This window comes from Pelophylax lessonae (genome assembly GCF_965119305.1).
Source record: "Pelophylax lessonae genome assembly, chromosome: 13".
In the NCBI taxonomy this organism is placed as follows: Eukaryota; Metazoa; Chordata; class Amphibia; order Anura; family Ranidae; genus Pelophylax; species Pelophylax lessonae.
The window spans coordinates 165527920-165548452 of NC_138780.1; the positions used below are offsets into that span (position 1 = coordinate 165527920).

The 20533-nt window shown below is 42.1% G+C and overlaps 1 protein-coding gene across 2 annotated transcripts in view; it reads left to right on the plus strand.

Annotated features, from left to right (window-relative positions):
- PAPOLA (poly(A) polymerase alpha) overlaps nucleotides 1-20533 on the plus strand; it is a 105920-nt gene that overhangs the window by 9874 nt on the left and 75513 nt on the right. For both annotated transcript variants that reach the window (XM_082275239.1, XM_082275238.1), the window contains exons 2-4: nucleotides 13219-13389; nucleotides 13616-13682; nucleotides 19683-19764. In XM_082275239.1, coding sequence (XP_082131365.1) covers nucleotides 13219-13389; nucleotides 13616-13682; nucleotides 19683-19764 — 320 coding nt within the window. The remainder of the gene's footprint in view (nucleotides 1-13218; nucleotides 13390-13615; nucleotides 13683-19682; nucleotides 19765-20533) is intronic.

A 20533-nucleotide genomic window follows, 5' to 3' on the forward strand; every position in this document is an offset into this window, starting at 1 on the left:
AGGGCAGGTTTTAAAAGTCCCGCCTCTGGCCGGCCGCCCGCCTCTCAATCTCAATGACGTCCCTACTACTACGATGTGTGTATGAATGAAGGGACATACCAGGCGGGAGGGCGGGGCGAGCGGCCGCTAATAGATATAACTATGTGAGCCTTCCCTGTCAGCGGGACTGTGTGTGAATGAGAACTGACCTGACACCGGGCGGGGGGAGCGGCCGCTAATAGCTGTAACTAAGTGAGCGCTTCACTTCCCTGTCAGGCATGTATCTCCGCTGACAGGGAAGTGAAGGCTCACATAGTTATAGTTATTAGCGGCCGTCTGCTCTGCCCCCGCCCGGTGTAAGGTCAGTTCTGTTCTCATTCACACACAGTCCCGCTGACAGGGAAGGATCACATAGTTATATCTATTAGCGTCCACTCGCTCCGCCCTCCCGCCCGGTGTGTCACTTCATTCATACACACATCGTAGTAGTGACATCACCGGGAGGCGGGCCGCCGGCCAGAGGAGCTTCTTTTGAATGGACACCCGAGGAGGGACGCTGAGCCAGAGGGGGGAGGGTGTACTGCCGAGGGGGACGCTGAGGTAGTGGGGGGTGGGGGAGAGCTGAGGCAGCTTACCAATGGTATTTGTATTATGAAGCATGAGGGGTTAATGTATTGTCACTGATGCATTAGTGACCGACCAGTGGCAGTTAATTAACCCCTTTGTGCTGCATTAGTGCAACCAGTATTAGTGCAACCAGTGTTAATGAACACTGATACTGGTTGCACCAATGCAGCACAAAGGGGTTAATTAACTGCCACTGGTCGGTCACTAATAGATGAGTGACCAGCAGTGGCAATACATTAACCCCCTCATGCTGCATAATACTAATACCATTGGTAATTAAATGAACCTCTTGCCAACCCATCACAGTACATATACTGTGACAAGGTGGCAGCGACAGGTGTACGTCGCTGCCTGTTTTTGGTGTATGCCCCCTCTTCTATCTATTTAAATTTTTTTGGGGGGAAAAAGTCGTTTTCGGCCAAGGGCATCCTGCATTTTCGGTTTCGGCCCAGAATTTTCATTTCTGTGCATCCCTAGCGTACACCCATGCTAATGCTGTTTGCCTGCACAGGTGTTGTGTGCATTCCCATGCAGGCAGCCTCTTTTATATCAATTTGAACCTAGCAGCTTGACAGACACGGCAACTATTCCTAATGTGACATCTGTGCAGATGCACAGCTCCTAATGGAGACTTGTGCATCAGCAGGGATGTTCGATTGGGAGCAGCAGCTGTGTCTATGCATGAATGGGACTGCCTTAGTTGGGATACACGGAATACCTGTGCATCCCTGTCGGGGGTATATACAGTCCTGGCGTGCGTGTATGCTCATGTGAGGCCTCACAAGCTGAAATCCATTGTCTCTATTAGGCTCGGTTCAAATCGGTGCACTGTGTAAAAACTGAGCATGCCGCACTTGCAGGCATCAGAGTACTGGGATTCACGTTGAAGCTGAACTCCAGGAGGTTCTATTTTTGCATGCTTCCATTGGTCCAGCTTGGCTCGATGTATGAAATGCATATCTGGAGTACCAATGGGGATTCTGCAAATAACTGTAGTAGCCCAAGTTACATACTGTGAATGCTGCAGTGTTCCGGAGCAGCTTCCTCTCTGCACACTGAACACAGGTGTTCACTTGCTTGGCACCACCGCCATTCATAGATGATTTATTTATTTTTTCAGTGAATGCAAGGAGATCTCTGATTGCACCTGGTGTAAACGATGGGTGGGGCTATAACTATCTTCACCTCTTCCAATAAAATTGTCTGCTTTGTAGGCAGTGCCAAGTAAGTCTCTGTGGTCAGTGTGCAGGAAGCTGCTCCCATATCACCTGGAAAAGTGAGTGGGCTACTACAGTGATTTACAGTGGCCTTCCATGTACAATATATTTATACTTTGTGCCAAACTTGACCAATGTAAGCATGCAAAAATTATTCCTGGTCAGCTTTAAAGAAAGGAAACTCATGTATTTTGGCTCCTACTCTGACCAATAAACATTGCATATCAGCACAACGCATGTCAGCTCAAGTGCATATAGTGGCCATTAATGCCTGATAAATGCAATTAAAATTGTTTCAATCCAGACCCACCTTTTTTGGTAACTGTCTAAACTACCTAATGTTAATTAAGCAGGTTTGGACTTTTGGTTTCCAAATCAGGTTTGCGTCTGGTTGTTGTAGACACTTCCATATTGCCTAAAACAGCCCTGTCCAGCCAAAACTTTTTTTTTTTTTTGGATAAAGAGAAGGATCACCTGAGATTTCACCTTACTGTCTTGATGTTTTCTCCGAGCAGAAAGTGAAGGAAAATCTACAACAGACACCCAAAAATACAAATGTATTAATGTAAATGTATGAAAATAGGTTTGTCTATCCCATGAGATGGACAAACCTCTATTTCTATCTCTGTTGCTGTTGGAGAGCTCAGCTCACTTCCTGCCTGGTAATCCGTTGTCAGCAGGACAGGAAGTAAGGGGAAAGCTCTCTAATGCTGGCCTTAGATGGTTCTAATCTCGGTCTGTTCAGCAGGGGCTGCCTGAGATTCGCTCCATCTATGAGGAGGCTGATTGTACCCAAGTAAATCCATCAATTGACTTTGGTACAACCAGCAAATTGGATTTCTAGCATGCGATTATTGCCAGTGGCTATAGCAGCTAGGAATAATAACCGTCAGGAGAACACAATAGCTCCATGGGATTTCACTATTAACACTGTGATGGGGGAATTTAATGATTTTCCCTGCAACCACAGATAAACGCATGGTCCATGGCCTACCTAAGCACACCCTAAAAAGCTGGTGAAAAACCTGACGGGGGTTCTAATCCTTCTCAACTCTATTCAAAATTGACTCCCTGCGATAGGATTACATTTAAAGCCCAACTTTAGGAATACTACGACTTAGTCGTTGTTTTACACCCCCCCCCCCCCCTATACCCAGTGAAGTAAATAGCCTCAGATGATGCACAGAGTAAGTTATACTTGTATATCTGCGGTCTTCCCCTTTCTACACTCTTTGGAAAGTGCAGATCATGTTTAAAAAAAAAAAAAAAAAAAAAATCTTCCTCTTTCAGCAGTACATATGGGTGGGTGGGGATACTGGATTTAAGGGCCATACACACTATAAGATTTTCTGAAGACTTTTTCCTTCAGACTTAGCAAAACATTATAATATGAGGTCAAACCTAAACACTTTCAATTTGTATGCAATCTGGCAGGCCCTTGCACTACATAGAAAAGGTAAATCTGAAGGAAATCTAACCACAAAAGTTGGATAGTGTGTATGGCCCTTTAGACTGTGTGAGAGCCAATTTCCACATAGGCAGAGCTGCAGTCTGGATAGACAAGCTTCGTCCCTGACACAAATTTTCAGCTACTGTTATCTCGTGTCAGAGAACTGGTCAGAATTGACTCAAGCTAATAACAGGGGAACGGAGCACCAGAGAGAAATTACACTTAGAGCTTTGGTGAGAGATGGGTATAAACTACAAATACATGTGCTTAATTCAACTTAAAAAATGGGGTTTACAACCACTTTGAACAGTTTTTGTTTTGGACCAAGCTGGCCCAGAGCATAGAAAAGCTAATTATGTGTAACGCATACACTTCTTATTTCTTCCTAACGTTGAGGCTTATTTGTGTTGTGTGGCAGCTAACATGTATCAAGCATCTTTTCTGTATGCCAGTCTGTTCCAGTGCTTGCTAAATTTGGGTCAAAAGCAGAGTTAGGCCACATTTTGTTTTTAGATTGGATCAAGGCTACTGTTAGGAATCACAAGGCCCCAAACAGCCTACTTGTCTGTGCTTATTCAGAAAATGAAGGGGTCAGTAAATATGACCTTTACCAGCCCCTCCTACCAGTTCTCCCCACCACTGGCCTTATCGGGAGCCCTGGATGCGGTGATGCTACAAGAACTGATTATTAGCAGGGGGTAGCTGGGACTGGTGCTATTGTAGACGGAGGATTTACTGCTACTTATGTGTTAGTGCTAAACTTTGGGTCACTGCTGAGACAAGGCTCTGTGTCTGAATGGACACTCAGCTTGGGTGCCCCCAAAGCAAGCTGCTTGCTGTCAGATGTTTTTTGTTTATTGTGCAAAAAATAAAAACCACATAGGTGATCAAATTCCACCAAAAGAAAGCTCTTTTTGTGGGGAAAAAAATGATGCAAATTTTATTTGGGTACAGTGTCTAGCGACTGCGCAATTGTCAGTTAAAGTAGTGCAGTGCCATATCGCAAAAATGGCCTGGCCATGAAGAAGGGGTAAATCTTCTTGAGGTCAAGTGGTTAAAGAATAAAAAACACAGTATAAGGTGTTTGATATAGCCCGGCCTGCAGTGGAAAGGTACATGAGAAATTAAGTTGCTATGGGTAACATATGAACTTTGCCCCAGTATTTATAAAACCTTTCTCATATTTATTCTCTATATACCTACATTGCATTAAAGTGATTATAAAGTCTTTGTTTTTTTACCTATAAAAATAACAAACATAACAAACGGTCGCCTGCCATAGATTAGCACAGGACCCGTTCTAATAGGAGCTAGACAAGTCGCTCCGACTTAGAAAAAGGGTCCTGTACTACTTTGGGGCGACCTGGAGGCGACTTGCATTGACTTCAATTATATGAAGTCCGTGCAAGTCGCGCCGAGGTCACGGTGCACGCTGTGCACCGCGACTTCACAGGTCGCCCCAGTAAGTCGTGTCGCCCCCTGTCTGAATGGGCTCTCAAAGTCATTGTGACTTATTTTGCCAAATAATTCACCCACAGATATGTTTGGTGATTAGTGAAGTATTTACACAAGCGTTGTTTCCAATCGCCCAATGCTGTAGCTGCATGCTGCTGAAAATGTCTGAAGTGTCACATGATATTTTAGGATCTCCTATTCAGTCCCATGCTGCATGTAGCTGCTCTCGCACAGCTAAACAGAGTTCTGGATCAAAGTGATTTTTTAGTTTTTAATTGTATGTTTTATTTACTTTTTGTGTTCTAAGGGTATTTATGTATGATTTGTCTGTATGCACAGAAATGCTTTCCTGTACATCCTCAGCAGTGTAGATAAGCATTAGTACAAAGCTGCCAGTTTGTCAGTGTTGGCGAGGCAGATAATGATATCATACAGTGAAGGCAAGGCCTCATTGGATGGTTGCCAGGCAGATGACCTCATACACCTTTGTCTGAAAAATAGAGAAATGGCATTTGGGGTCAGACAGTAGAATTTAAAATATCTTTGATTAATACTGTTTTTACATTGCTGGTTTACTAACAGTTTAGTCGTGGTGAAATGTGAACTGAATACTGAGTGCTGCTAATTTCTTCTAATGGCGACTCTACTGCAGTCGTAGAGCAGAGAGGGGTTTGGAACTTCTGTTATGTTTTTGTTGCTGTATTTAGTGTCTGATGGGACATCTCCCCTCACTTCCTATTCCTGTGAGTGCCGTCGCATGGAAAAGAAATGAGGTCTGTGGGATTGCAGAAATATAAAACGTATCAGTGCTTCCAGCCCTTCCATGCCATAATGGTACAATTGTTGTATGTATCCTCATTACAAAGCTATCCTGTCTGCAAGACCCCTTGCTTATTGGTACAGAAAGTGAGGTATATCTTTTATAATTGGGACATAGACAGCAATAAAAGCATGCAAAGGGTGTAACCCTTCTCTAATCTAAAGAAAATCATTTATTTGGAGTTCTGTATTACTTTATTCAATTTTAATGTGCTATTAATTTAAAATCCCCATGTGTATGTACAGTTGTGCTCAAAGGTTTACATACCCTGGCAGAGTTTGATTTATTGGCCATTTTCAGAGAATATAAATGATAAAAACTTTTCTTTCACTATGGTTAGTGTTTGGCTGAAGCCATTTATCAAACTAGTGTTAACTCTTTTTAAATCGTAATGACAACAGAAATTACCCAAATGACCTGAGCAAAAGTTTACATACCCCAATTCTTAATACCATGTATTGCCCCCTTCAACATCGACAGCTTGAAGTCTTTTGTGGTATTTGTGGATAAGGCTCTTTGTCTTCTCAGATGGTAAAGCTGCCCATTTTTCCTGGTATGCCTCCAGTTCCTGTAAATTCTTGGGCTGTCTTGCATGAACTGCATGTTTGAGCTCTCCCCAGAGTGGCTCAACAATATTGAGGTCAGGAGACTGAAATGGCCACTCCAGAACCTTCACTTTATTATGCTGTAGCCCAGGGCTTGACTAATTTGCCTGAAATCTAGGAGCCAGCAAAAAAAGTTAGGAGCCAGTTTTTTTTTTTTTTAACTAACAACCAAGCTTTTATTTAATAAAACAGATACTAAATTTACACATAAATATGACTAGAACCCCACTCTCCTCTATAGCGCAATTGGATGTCTGTCTCTTTCCCCATCCGATGCCATCTGATCCGATCCATGGGATGGATAGAAAATAGAACCACCACCCGTCTGTTTTTGGCGGACAGGATCAGATGGCGGCAGATTACTGCTCCATAGAGGAGAATGAAGGGTCCGATCAGGTCTGTCTGAAAAACTGACAGGCGGACCTGATCAGACAGCCCGTGTGAAAGGGGCCTTCGGCTGTGGCATGGCGAGGGAAAAAAAAAAAAAATATATATATATATATATATATATTATATATTTTTTTTAATAATTAAAAGAAAAATACATTTTTATTAATTTAAAAAAAAAGAAAAATATTATTATTATTATTATTATTATTATTTTTTTTTTAATTTAAAAAATAAATTAATAGCCACACTCCCATGTCCACTTACCTTTAAGCAAAGGTAAGTGGACAGGGAGATGAAGCCTGCAAAAACTTCCCTCTCATCTCCTCTTGGGAAGGAGATGGGAATGCATTGAGAACAGGCAGTGGAAACAGTCATTACTCCCGGCCACCACAAGAGGGCGCCAGTTCCCCATTGGAAGCCTCTCTCATCTCACAGAAGAAGGCTGAAAAGCCGGGGCCTCAATTTTCGGACGGCGCGAAAATCCGTGCACTCGGGGAGGAGGTGGGGGCGCAAAAGGGACAGGACACCACCTGCAGGGCACCCCAGGCGCCAGGTCGCTAATTCTAGTTGCAAATGTGACCTGGCGCCCGGGGTTTGTCGAGTCCTGCTGTAGCCAATGACAGGTTGACTTGGCCTTGTGTTTAGGATCATTGCCATGTTGGAATGTCCTAGTATGTCCCATGCGCAGCTTCCGGGCTGATGAATGAATTCAAGTTTCAAATTTAACATACTGCATTCAGCTTTCCATCAATTCTGACCAAATGTCCTGTGCCTTTTGTAGCTCACACCTCTCCGTGTTTCACAGTAGGAATGGTGTACCTTTCATCATAGGCCTTGTTGACTCCAAATGTAGCATTTATGGTTGTGGCCAAAAAGCTACATTTTGGTCTCATCGCTCCAAATGACTTTGTGCCAGAAGGTTTGAGGCTTGTCTCTGTGCTGTTTGGCGAATTGTAAGTGGGATACTTTGTGGCATTTGCATAGTAATGGCTTTCTTCTGGCGACTCGACCATGTAGCCCATCTTTCTTCAAGTGCCTCCTTATTGTGCATCTTGAAACAGCCACACCACATGTTTTTAGAGAGTTCTGTATTTCACCTGAAGTTATTTGTGGGTATTTCTTTGCATCCCGAACAATTTTCCTGGCAGTTGTGGCCAAAATTTTAGTTGGTCTACCTGACCGTGGTTTGGTTTCAACAGAACCCCTCATTTTCCACTTCTTGATTAGAGGTTGAACACTGCCGACTGGCATTCTCAATTCCTTGGACATCTTTTTATATCCCTTTCCTGTTTTATACAGTTCAACTACCTTTTCCTGCAGATCCTTTGACAATTATTTTGCTTTCCCCATGACTCAGAATCCAGAAACGTCAGTGCAGCACTGGATGAAAGATGTAAGGGTCTGTCAGGAGTCCAGAAACTCATTGACCTTTTATACACACACATTAATTACAAGCAAACAGATCACAGGTGAGAATGGTTCCCCTTAATAGCCATTCAAACCCCTTTGTGTCAGCTTGTGTGGATGTTATCAGGCCAAAATCACCAGGGTATGTAAACTTTCGATCAGGGTCACTTGGGCAGTTTCTGTTATTATGATTTAGGCTCCATGTACACGGGACGCTGGAAATGGCCGTTTAGGAGCAGTTGGGCGTTTTTTTCAGAAGCCCCTGAACCCATCTACATTTTATCTTATCTGTCCATGTACACCAGGTCGTTTACAGTCATTTGCAGGTAGTTGCGTTCAGGGACTGTTTTTAGAACGCAATTATTTGCGTTCGAACGTGTGTTTCCCGGCGTTACAAACGCGTCCGAACGCGATGACCCGCGTTTAGCGTTCGCGTTTTTCCATTTTAAAGGGGAATCATTTTTATGATCTCTAGGAACGCTGCTAAACGCCTGCTAAACGCGGGTACAAACGCGACTGAACGGACGTTTTAAACGTCCTAAAAATTCCAGCATTCAAAGGGACTTTTAACAACGTCCCGTGTACATGGAGCCTGAAGAGTAAACACAGTAGATTGATAAATGGCTTCAGCCAAAACTAACCATGAGTGAAAGAAAAGTTTTTGTGTTCTCATATTCTCTGAAAAATGGCCAAGAAATCATAAATTCTGCCAGGGTATGTAAACTTAGAACAACTGTATAGTTCTATAATGATTTGTGCATATCGGACAATTTTTTATTTTATTTTTTTTTAACTTCCCATCTCACTGATGACTGGAAACATATACTGCAGTAATTTTGTTGGAGACCATGTGATCAAGGCTACTAACTGAGGAACAGCATTTCTTAGGACAAGAAATATGTATTTTTTTCTCAAAGTAATAATGTGGTTCAGTAAAACTAATGTGATTTACTTAGCCATGTGATATATGAATAATAATATCAGAGATTGTAGCGTCCTCACATGTGCCCTTTTTTTAAAAGCGTCTTTAACCACTTGCCAACCGCCGCAAGTACATATACTGCGGCGGTCAGCCCCTCACAGGCGAAGTGACGTATGGGTACATCACTAGCCTGTGAGGCTCTGGGGAGCGAGCGCGCGGTCACGGACCCCCCCCCCCCCCCCCCCCCCCCGCGCTTGTGACATCGGGTCCGCCGGTCACTCGGCGATCGTCGGTGGTGAGGGAGAAAGGCAGGCGGCTGATGTAAACAAGCCGCCTGTCCTTCTCCCGTGTAGAAACAGTGATCATACGGTTCTACTATGTAGGACCGTTGATCACTGTTCCTACAGCTCAAGCCACAGCCAATCACAGTTAGAATCACGCCCCTAGGGACACACACCACCCTCTCAAAAAAAGTTAACCCCTTCACTACCGTCTACCAGTGTCATTTTACAGTAACAGTGCATATGCATAGCACTGATTACTGTAGAAATGTCACTGGTAACCCCAAAAATGTCAGTCAAGGGTCCGATCTGTCCGCCCCAATGTCGCAGTCCCACAAAAAAAAATCGCAGATTGCCGCCATTACTCGTTTAAAAAAAAAAAAAATGACAAAAATCTTTCCCTTTGTTAGTAAACGCGATAACTTTTGTGCAAACCAATCAAAATACGCTTTTTGCAAAAATTTTTTTTTTTTTCTAAACCTATGTAGCATAAAACAAATTGGCCAAAAATGTTAAATTTTGTTTTTTACATTTTTTTGGGGGGAATTTCATATGAAAAAATGTGAAAAATATTGTTATTTTTGAAAAATTGTCGCTCTTTTTTTGTTTATAGCGCATGATCAAAAAATCGCACAGGTATCAAATACCACCAAAAGAAAGCTCGGTTTGTGGGAAAAAAAGGACGTCAAATTAGTTTAGGTACAGCGTCGCACGATCGCGCAATTGTCCGTTAAAGTCACGCAGTGCCGAATCGCAAAATACCCCCTGGTCTGAATGGGGGTAAAATCTTCCGGGGCTTAAGTGGTTAAAGCAGTGTTAAACCTAAAGCAAACATTTTTATTTTATTGCAGCTTGACAATTGTTCGATGTGGTGGATGCATTCGTTTTCTTTTTTAGGCTCTTCCTTTATTTTTATCTGGTTATCCAGCCAGCAAGTCTGTTTTTTTTTTTTTTGTTTTTTTTTAACCAGATCAAAATCTCCTGCAAATGTGGCCGTTAGTGTTGAGATAAACCATTTACCGTTGACAAGGTTGCTTACAATGATCAACTTTTATTCATATTAAAACTTTATGCTAAAAGAAAAAAAAGCTGTTGCTGCAACTGCTTGTGTAACTTCAGCATGAAATGGAGTTTGGCTTCAGTTTGTTAGTGTATCTAAATCTGCTAGTACATCGAACACCCCTCCTGGTATCAACCATTTCCCCTCTAGACGTTTACTTAAAAATATACTAACCAACCCTCCTGAACTAAACTTTACTAGAAATCCCTTCATCCCAAATGCTTACTGCAAGAATGCAGACACAGCCTCCTCGAACTGTGGCTGTGTTTTTCCACAAACCTCAACTCTGACTGTACCTAAACAGTAAATGCCTGTAGGCTTGTGTGGAACAATTGCCTAAAACTGGTAAAGTTAGTCAACTTTTTTACAAATCTATGGGTGCTTACTGTACGGGTGTGGTTAAGAGGACTGGTTGTAGAGGATCAAAACTAAGCTGTGGGCCAAAGCAGGATGCAGCTGTCTCCATGAGGTAAGTAAGCAAGTGGGTTTAAAGGGATTGTACTACAGTTTAGTTAAAGAAGGATGGGGGGCACTTTTTTTTGAGAGAGAAAATTGAGAGAACTCAATGGTAATAGATTTTGCATGTGTTTTTCAGCCGTGGATAACGAGCTGCAACAGTTTTTTTATTGGCCAACATAAAAATGCATGTGCAAAACACATCAATACGCGTTACACACTATAAGAAATTCAGGCGAACATTTTCGTACGATTTTTGTATAGTGTGTACAGAACTTCCTACAGACGATTCAGAATTTTCGTACAAAAACTCTCGAAGGGACACACTCCAAAATTGTTCTCGTACGGGAAAAAACAAACTACTTTTGTTTTAATGTGTACTGTTTTCGTATGATTTTTGTACAAGAAAAATCAGAAAAAGACTGCGCATGATCAGAAACAATAAACAACAAAAAAGGCCTTTGTCGTATGAGAATTTTCTTATGAAATTTCGTAAGAAAATTCTTTCTTCGGTTCCGATTTGCTGTGAAACGAGGAAAATCGGACAATCATTCGCCCGATTTTCTTATAGTCAAAAAATCTGTGAAAGAACCAAAGGGCTGTATCGGTGCTGGGCAACCCACTCTGAGAGACAAAACTGGACAATTTTTTGTAAAAAAAAATATATATTTTATTAATGACCATACTAGAAAGATGCCATATAACAATAGTACAGTAGAGATATGACAAGAAAATGTGTGTAGACCTCTTAATTTCACCCTACCCAGCCCCACACAGGTGCACAAGGGAAATGCCCTAGGTGATGGCACAGGGTTAGGTTATCCAATGCATTTCGCCTATGAGGCTTCTTCAGAGAATGATGGGTGTAGAGGATTCACAATGTCAATATACTGAAAAAAAGAAAAGACAAATCTAATAGTAATGAAAAAATCCACACATGGCGTAATCTGAAATGAGATAAACCGTATAAATGACATATATTGCAAACATATCCAATTCTATATATAATAATAATAATAGTAATAATCATCTATATTCTATAATCATAATACTTACAAATCAAATATGGTCCCATATAAAAAAAAAAAAAAAAAGGCAAAAGCCACTCGTAATGAGTTTCTAAAGCTGAATTGCCAGTATATGAGACATATTCATAGTTCTCCCAGAGATTGTTGCAGAAAATATGATCATATTTTCTGCAACAATCTCTGGGAGAACTATGAATATGTCTCGTATACTGGTGATTCAGCTTTAGAAACTCATTACGAGTGGCTTTTGCCTTTTTTTTTTTTTTATATGGGACCATATTTGATTTGTAAGTATTATATTATGATTATAGATGATTATTACTGTATATATAGAGTGGGTTTTCCAGCACCGATATAAGCCCTTTGGTTCTATCACAGATTTTTTTGGCTATGCTTTTTGGGGTGAAGATGCAGGACCCGATTGTATGGACGTTCATTTTTTTTTTTTTTTTTTTTCTTATAGGGTCCTTTCACAGGGGTGGTCCGTATGTCCGTTTTTCATCCCATCCGTTTGCGGATGAAAAACTGACATAATGGCATAAAGGCGCGGAGAAGGACGAGGAAGATCCTCCTTCGCTCTGCATGCTGAGTCCTCTTCTCGGCCTCGCTTTCCTTTCGGGACCGTGACGTCACTGGTTGCTAGACGGCAGGCGGCTGGCGATTCTATCAAGCAGTCTAGCACAGGGCGGGCAAGGAGGTACAAACGGCGGGTCTCAGGAGCCGGCCGCGGCCGGTCACGCACCATATAAGTTAAAGTGAAAGCTGCTGCTTCGTCGGCCTTTAATTTTCGGCATATGTGACCCGTTTTTGGCTGAAGTGGGATAGGCCCATTTTTGGCCAAAAATTTCGGTGCACCACTACTGAGAAGTTTCTAATAAAACACAGGCTGCCTACCAATTTGGGACAGTCAAACTGAGCCTATTTGGCTTCAATGCAAGTAATGTCTCTCCATACACTATCCGTTGTGGTAAGGTCAGGAATGGATAGCTTGTTCATCAGAACCTTTTGAGTCCAATCATTTGTGATTGCCTGGGACACGCCCCACTGGCCACGATCCGGCCCCCCTAAAATCTGAAGGACAGTAAACTAGCCCTTTTGTATGGAAGGTTTGAAGACTCCTGTAGTGGATGAACCTGCTGGGTCCCACACACCACTCTTTGCAAAGGCTAGTACACCACTGTTGATATCCCCACTATTTTACATAGTATTATCTAGTTTTTTTTTTTTTTAGATTTAATCGTTTGGTACTTTTTTAGGGATATATATATAATATGAAAAAAAATTGGTTTGGTTTAGTTTAGCCTTAAATTATTTTTATCTAAAATTTAAAAATGTAATAAATTTCTCCTTGAATGTGTCAGAAATACCGCTAGTGGTGTGTGCAACATGACTTGAGCAATTGCTTTTGGAATATCTGGGGAATTTTAAAGTTTTTATCTCGGTTATGAGCCTTTTATGCTTTCCATCTGAGTTATGATTATTCTGACACAGGTCTCTGTTTTTTTTTTTTTCTTGCTTTAGTCCAATTGTAAACCAGGGAACTCCACAACAACAGACCCCCAAGAATTTTGGCATCACCTCCCCTATCAGCTTAGCGGTACCCAAGGAGACCGACTGCAGTCTCACTCAGAAACTCATAGAGACTTTAAAACCTTATGGCGTCTTTGAGGAAGAGGAGGAATTACAGCGCAGGTGAGTCTGGTGATTATTGAATTCAGAAGGAGAAACCAGTTCACAGGAAAATGCTTGCCTTCCCTATTGCAACCACTAAAATTCTAGCTGGCATTTTCTAGTGCTTATTGTTTAATTGCTGTGGACATCGCTATTTTACTTTAGGTTTATTTAAGAACTCCAATAATACTTTTATTTAAAATTCTTCTGTGTAAAGGTTTAATATCCTAGATTTCTTTTTTAACAGAATCTTAATTTTGGGGAAGTTGAATAATTTAGTGAAAGAATGGATTCGTGATATCAGTGAACAGAAGGTAAGCTGAAGTGGATCTATAGGTTGTGAAAGATTTTATAAGCTCTTTGTCAGCAAAAAAGTCTGTAGGTAAGATTTTTTTCTTTTGTTATTTTACGTTGAGAATATGCTGGATGGTACAGAACACTCCTGCCCCAATACCTGGTGCATCTCTCATCCCTATGTAAATAAAGAGTATCACTTTTGAAAGAGGCAGTTAGAAAATACTTATGTATTCTTACTGAAATGTAGTTTTTCTCATGCCTGTTCAGTAATCCAGCATGAAAGGACTCCTGCTCTTTAGTACGATTTACTGCTCTTTCCAGGTGTATCCACTTCCTCTTTATTGTTCTGCAGGCAGCCTATAGTGGGACTCTGGGAGGAGCATATTTAAAATTTATTTTGCCTAAAGTTCTCCTACAACTTTGGCATAGTTTGTTTGCCTTTTTTTTAACAGTTTAGTGCAAGCATAAAGCCTGCTCTACTCTTCTAAACGTAGAAAACTGAGCATATGCTGCTTTTATTTAAAGTATTATTAAATGCAAACATTTTTGTGTGATAATTTATTTACAATTATCATCTGTGTATGGTCTGACTCTAACTTTCTATCCTTCGTTATTTCGTTTTTGGTAAATTCCTGGTTGATCCTACCATTTCCATCGACCTCCCTGTCAGTAGTGACAACTCAACAGCAGCTTAACCTCTGGCCAATGTGTTGCCACTCAGACTGCGCATACCCTGCCATTTCCCTGTAGTGGAGCTATTCATCTCTTCCTTCCTATTCAGGCTGAATTGTGTGACCTTTTTTTTTTTTTTAATCAGCTTGTGGGCAGCTCCAGCTTTGTAATTGATAACCAGCAGCTGCAATAGCACCAATAAGCGCTGGGTTGCCACTAAAAACAAAAAAACCACCTGCAGTGACATTTGCAGGATTTTTTTTTTTTTTGAAGTTTCCTGCCTGATTTGCCCACCTAATGCAGTATGAAGTGAAACAGTGCCACATAATCGGGTTGTATCAGAAATAACAGAGGTATTTGGAAACTGTATCTTAATTTCTCTATCGTTCATCGACAGACACAGCTCTGCTTAATCATAGACTATAGGGTTATTCTCCTACACTAGGGATAGGCACTAGGCAGAAAAAAACTTGTCCACGCCTATGGGGGCTGTCCCAGCAGGCATAACCCCTCAGACTCTGCTATACTCAAACAGTTTGTTCTGTCTAGTCCCTGCTGGGACTTCGGTCCTAGCTGTAATGGAAAGTTTGATTTTTTTTTTTTTTTTTTTTTTTTTTTTTTTTTTCTAGTTAGTTCCTGAAGACCAAGATCCAGAGGAACTGCAAGCAAAGCTAGGAAGTCTATTTCTCGAAAGATCTATCATCGCACGTGGAAATCATACATTTAATAGTGCGAATCGCTGGAAGTCCATCCTCGCTTGTTTTCTATCACCAGGGTTTTGGCTTTTCTACAGAAAGGGGTTGAACAGCGGTTGATCTTGGGTACTATCAAAGGCCAAGTTTCAGTTTTTGCTATCTATTTTCAACGCCTTTATCCGGACGTTTATTCAAAGTGTGCGCCATTTGGCGCCTCCGCGGCGATCCCCATTACAGCCATGGGATCTCAATTTGGTGCTGTCTGTTCTTCAAAACCCCCTTTTGAGAAAATTCGGGAGATTTCGCTGCTTGCTTTGCCACCAAGAAGGCAACCTTCTGAGACAAATCACTTCTGCCCGCAGAGTATCTGAATTGGCAGCGTTGTCCTGCCGCTCACTTTATCTGGTGGTTCACAGAGATAAGGTGGTACTTTGAGCTAATCAGTCGTTCCTTTTAAAGTGGTTTCTGATTTTCATTTAAATAGACATTGTACTGCCTGCCCTTTGCCCTAAACCTCAGCATCCTAAGGAGTATGCTTTACATTCCTTGGATGTGGTCAGGGCTTTTAGGGTTTACTTAGAGACTTCTGTGTCCTTCAGAAAATCAGACGCTCTTTCTGTCTTTATGGATGGACCTCGTAAGGGAATGGCTGCATCTGCTGCAACCAATTCCAGATGGATCTGACAGACAGTGGTACAGGTCTATTCATTAAAGGGTCAGATTCCTCCTTTTCCAGTGCAGGTGCATTTTACTAGGGCACTGAGTGCCTCCTGGGCTTTTCGCAATCAGGCGTCGGTGCTTCAAGTCTGCAAGGCGGCAACTTGGTCATCTGTGCATACCTTTACAAAATTCTACAAGGTAGATGTGCTGACATCAGCGGATGCTTCTTTTGGGCGCAAGGTTTTGCAGGCTGCTGTTTGAGAGAACCCCCTTTTTTGGTTTCTCTTTGAGGGTTCATAGTTCCGAGGAGCTCTCCTGTTTCTGGTTGAGCTCTGTTTTACCTGGTTGGCTACGTTTGGCCATTGGGGCATTCAGGTTTTTTTGTTCTGTTATGTTCCCACCCCTCATGTTTTTACTGCTTTGGGACATCCCTATAGTCTGATTAAGCAGAGCTGCTACTGTCAATGAACGATAGAGAAAACTGGATTTTTGTAAGAACTTACCGTAAAATCCTTTTCTCTGAAGTTCGACAGACGCAGTTCCTGTCCCTCTACGTTTGAGTTATGGGGTCTTTTTCGGTCACTGCTTGGAACACAACTGTTTGAGTATAGCTGAGTCTGAGGGGTTATGCGTGCTGGAACAGCCCCCATAGGCATTTTCCCCCTAGTGCCTATCCCTAGTGGGAGGAGCATAACCCTATAGTCTATGAATAAGCAGAGCTGCGTCGTTTGATGAACTTTAAAGAAAGGGATTTTACGGTAAGTTCTTACAAAAATCGAGTTTTTTATGACATACTGTTGCTTATACATCTATTCAAATACATATCGCGAATGTGAAATGGTGGCTTTTACATTTAATGTCACTTTAACCAAAGATGCAAGCCTCTTTAATCAGCACTGACCTGTTCCCTGCTCCCTGTTCCATGCTTGCATGTTCTGGATTCCTTTGCCCGTCCCCCCTGCTCAGCGGAGAGTGTGGGAGAGAGGGGGGCTTGTAACTCCTAGTGCAAGCAGAGAAAGGGATGTAAGCTTGATGCAAATTTTAATTAATCTTTGAAAGCATGAACTACAGTTCCCTTCTTCCACCGGGCAGAGGGATTTGTAGTTCTCCTGGAACATAAATGCAGTGATCACTGCTCTCTGAATGAAAGTCTGTACCTTGGTACAGACAATAGAGCCAGAGGAAGAGTCTGCAGGAGCCTGGCATTGCAACCAGAATCTACTGAAACAATAAGGCCTCTTGCACACAGGAGCAAAAAACGCTTACTGATCTGAACTCAAGTGCAATTTTATCTATAGAACAATGCACATAGCTGCGTAACGATCAATAATACAGCGATGACTACAGAGCCAAAAACAAAATGTTGAAATTTTACGTTTTGAGTGCAGTAACTTTTGCATGTACAGTGCATCCGGAAAGTATTCAGTGCTTCACTTTTTTTCGTATTTTGGTATGTTACAGCATTATTCCAAGATGGATTGAATTAATTATTTTCCTCAAAATTCTACAAACAATACCCCATAATGACAACGTGAAAGAAATTTGTTTGAAATCTTTGTAAATTTATTAAAAATAAAAAACGAAAAATCATGTACATAAGTATTCACAGCCTTTGCTTTGAAACTCAAAATTGAACTCCACTGATCATCCTTGAGATGTTTCTTCAGCTTCATTAGAGTCCACCTTTGGTAAATTCAGTTGATTGGACATGATTTGGAAAGGCACACATCTGTCTATATTTGGTCCCACAGTTAACAGTGCATGTCAGAACACAAACCAAGCCATGAAGTCCAAGGAATTTGTCTTTAGACCTCCAAGACAGGATTGTATTGAGGCACAGATTTGGGGTTGGGTACAGAAACATTTCTGCAGTGTTGAAGGTCCCAGTGAGCACAGAGGCCTCCATCCTTTATTAAATAGAAGTGGAGAACCACCAGAACTCTTCCTAGAGCGGGCGGCCCGGCTAAACTAAGTGATCGGGTGAGAAGAGTCTTAGGGAGGTGACCAAGAACCTGATTGTCACTCTGACAGAGCTCCAGCATTTCTCCGAGGAGAGAAGAGAACCTTCCAGAAGAACAACCATCTCTGCAGCACTCCAACAATCAGGCCTGTATGATAGAGTGGCCAGACGGAAGCCACTCCTCAGTGAAAGGTACATGACGGCCCACTTGGGTGGGCCAAAAGGGACCCGAAGGACTCTCAGACCATGAGAAACAAAATTCTCTGGTCTGGTGAAACAAATATTGAACTCTTTGGCCTGAATGGCAAGCGTCATGTCTGGAGGTAACCAGGCACCTATAATTACCTGCCCAATACCATCCCTACAGTAAAGGACAGTGGTGGCAGCATCATGCTGTTGGGATGTTTTTCAGTGGCAGGAACTGGGAGACTAGTCTGGATCGAGGGAAAGATGAATGCAGCAATGTACAGGGACATCCTTGATGAAAACCTGCTCCAAAGCGCACTGGGCCTCACACTGGTTCGAAGGGTCATCTTCCAACAGGACAAGGACCCTAAGCACACAGCCAAGATAACAAAGGAGTGGCACAACCTTGAATCCGATTGAACATCTCTAGAGAGATCTGAAAATGCCTCTGCACTTACTCTCCCCGTCCAACCTAATGGAGCTTGATGGGTCCTGCAGAGAATGGAAAAAACTTCCAAAAATAGGTGTGCCGAGCTTTGTAGCATCATACTCAAAAAGACTTGAGGCTGAAATTTGAAGCCAAAGGTGCTTCAACAAAGTATTGAGCAAAGGCTGTGAATCCTTTATGTACATGGGATTTTTCTAGAATTTTGTTATGAATTTGCAAAGATTTTAAACAACGTTTTTGCACGTTATCATTATTGGGTTTTGTTTGTAGAATTTTGAAGAAAATAATGAATTTAATCCATTTGGAATAAGGCTGCAACATAACAAAGTGTGAAAAAAGTAAAGCGATGTGACTATTTTCTGGATGCACTGTATATTGCAACACTAGCAACTAGAAGGCGATTAAGAATTTTACACATGTATACGCACTTAAACGCACAGTTCATACAAGAAGCTGAGTATGAACATTAGTAAATTACATCCTTGGGTAGGAGGCCTATTTAAATGCACATTTTTTCTTTCCCCTGCATAGGTGCTTTTTGTTTTGTTTTTTTCTGCAAAAGTTGGATTTTTCCTTTTTTTGGTTTTCCAGATCGTTTTAGCATGTAGCATAGCCTTTAAAACTGAAGCACCGTGTCTGTGGGGGATTGTTAGGCAATGTGTTTTAATGAGTGTCATGTAAAGCCCGGCATGCCTTATGCACTGCTAAGAAATAAATATTTGCTATGCTTTGCTTTAAAGCGGTAGTATCCCACTTTTTGACACTTTTACCTACAGGTAAGCCTATAATGAGGCTTACCTGTAGGTACAATTAATATCTCCTAAACCGGCACGGTTTAGGAGATATTTGCAGTGCATGCAGCCGCTCACGCAAACGGCGCATGCGCTCTGAAGGTCCGGGGGGACCTTCAGTTTTCCTTGCCGGGAGCTTGCCGGAAAATCACTCCCGCGTGCATTCGCGGGAGTGAAGTCATCGCGGCTCTGGCCAATCACAGCGCCGGAGCCGCCGAACCCGGAAGAGACACAGAGGGATCATGGCGGCGCCCGCAGCGATGTCCGGGGGTCCGTGTCGGGGCTTCGTTCTAAGGTAAGTAATGCATAATGAGCTAGTATGCGATGCATACTAGCTCATTATGCCTTTGTCTTGCAGGGGTGTTTTTTTTTTTTTTTTTCCGGGTTTATAACCGCTTTAAAGGAAACCTGTTAGAATGTTTTTTTCCTTGGTCCTTGTTGGATCTGGATGATGAGAAATCCTTATTGAATTTCTGTGTTTATGGAAATGTAATCTTTTGGTGAAAATTAAATCCAGTTAGTCTTTGTTTTATAATATGCTGTAGCTCTATTACATAACAAATAGTAAACCACATGCTGCTAACATAATCTCTTTATTCCACCAGCACCTGCCTCAGTCTGTAATTGAGAATGTTGGAGGCAAAATATTTACTTTTGGATCATACAGATTGGGGGTCCATACTAAAGGTAATGTAGATGTGGGGCCATTTCCTGTTGTGCAATTGACTACATTTGTCTTACTAGCAACATTGGTATTTTTGTAAATTCTGTTTTGTAACCACAATTAAGAAATTATTTTGAAAACGTTTAGTTCCCCAATCAATACTATGGCCTGAACTCGCCTCTATAAAAGAAGTTTTGTAGGAAAAATTTACCCTTTTGTTCATTGACGGACACAGCTCCAGATCTTCTTGACCCTTGGGTTTATGCTTCCCCCTACAGGAGTAGGACACTAGGCAGAAAAAAGTTTGACTATGCATAAAGGGCTGTCCCAGGGGGGTATACTCCCACTTCCCGCTATAGGTCAGTTTTTTCCTGCCTAGTCAGGAGTAAGGACCTAGTTCCTTGCTGGGATTTCTGGCCCTAGCATTTTTTTTTTCCTTTTTTAAACTGAATTTTTTCTTTTCTATTCCTGTGAGAACCTACAATCAACTGCTGGACTGGGCGATGGACTGGATATTCTAGATCCTTTTGGCCTTCTCAGTCTGGCCAGCGAGCGCGACCCAACCTTAGCACCGCACTAGGTTGGCCGCGACATAGCCCCACTGGGCAGGGGTTGGCCGGCGAGTTAAAACTCCTCGCGAGGACGCATAGCCCTGGTCACGGCCTGAGCCGTAGCGTGCCTCTAGCCCGCAGCACCCCCATTCTAAGATGGTGCGGTTGTCTGCATGGAGCGGTGCCTGCTAGGTCCCAAGGTGTGGTGAGTAGTGTCCCCCTCCCTTCTGGTGTTTTTTTG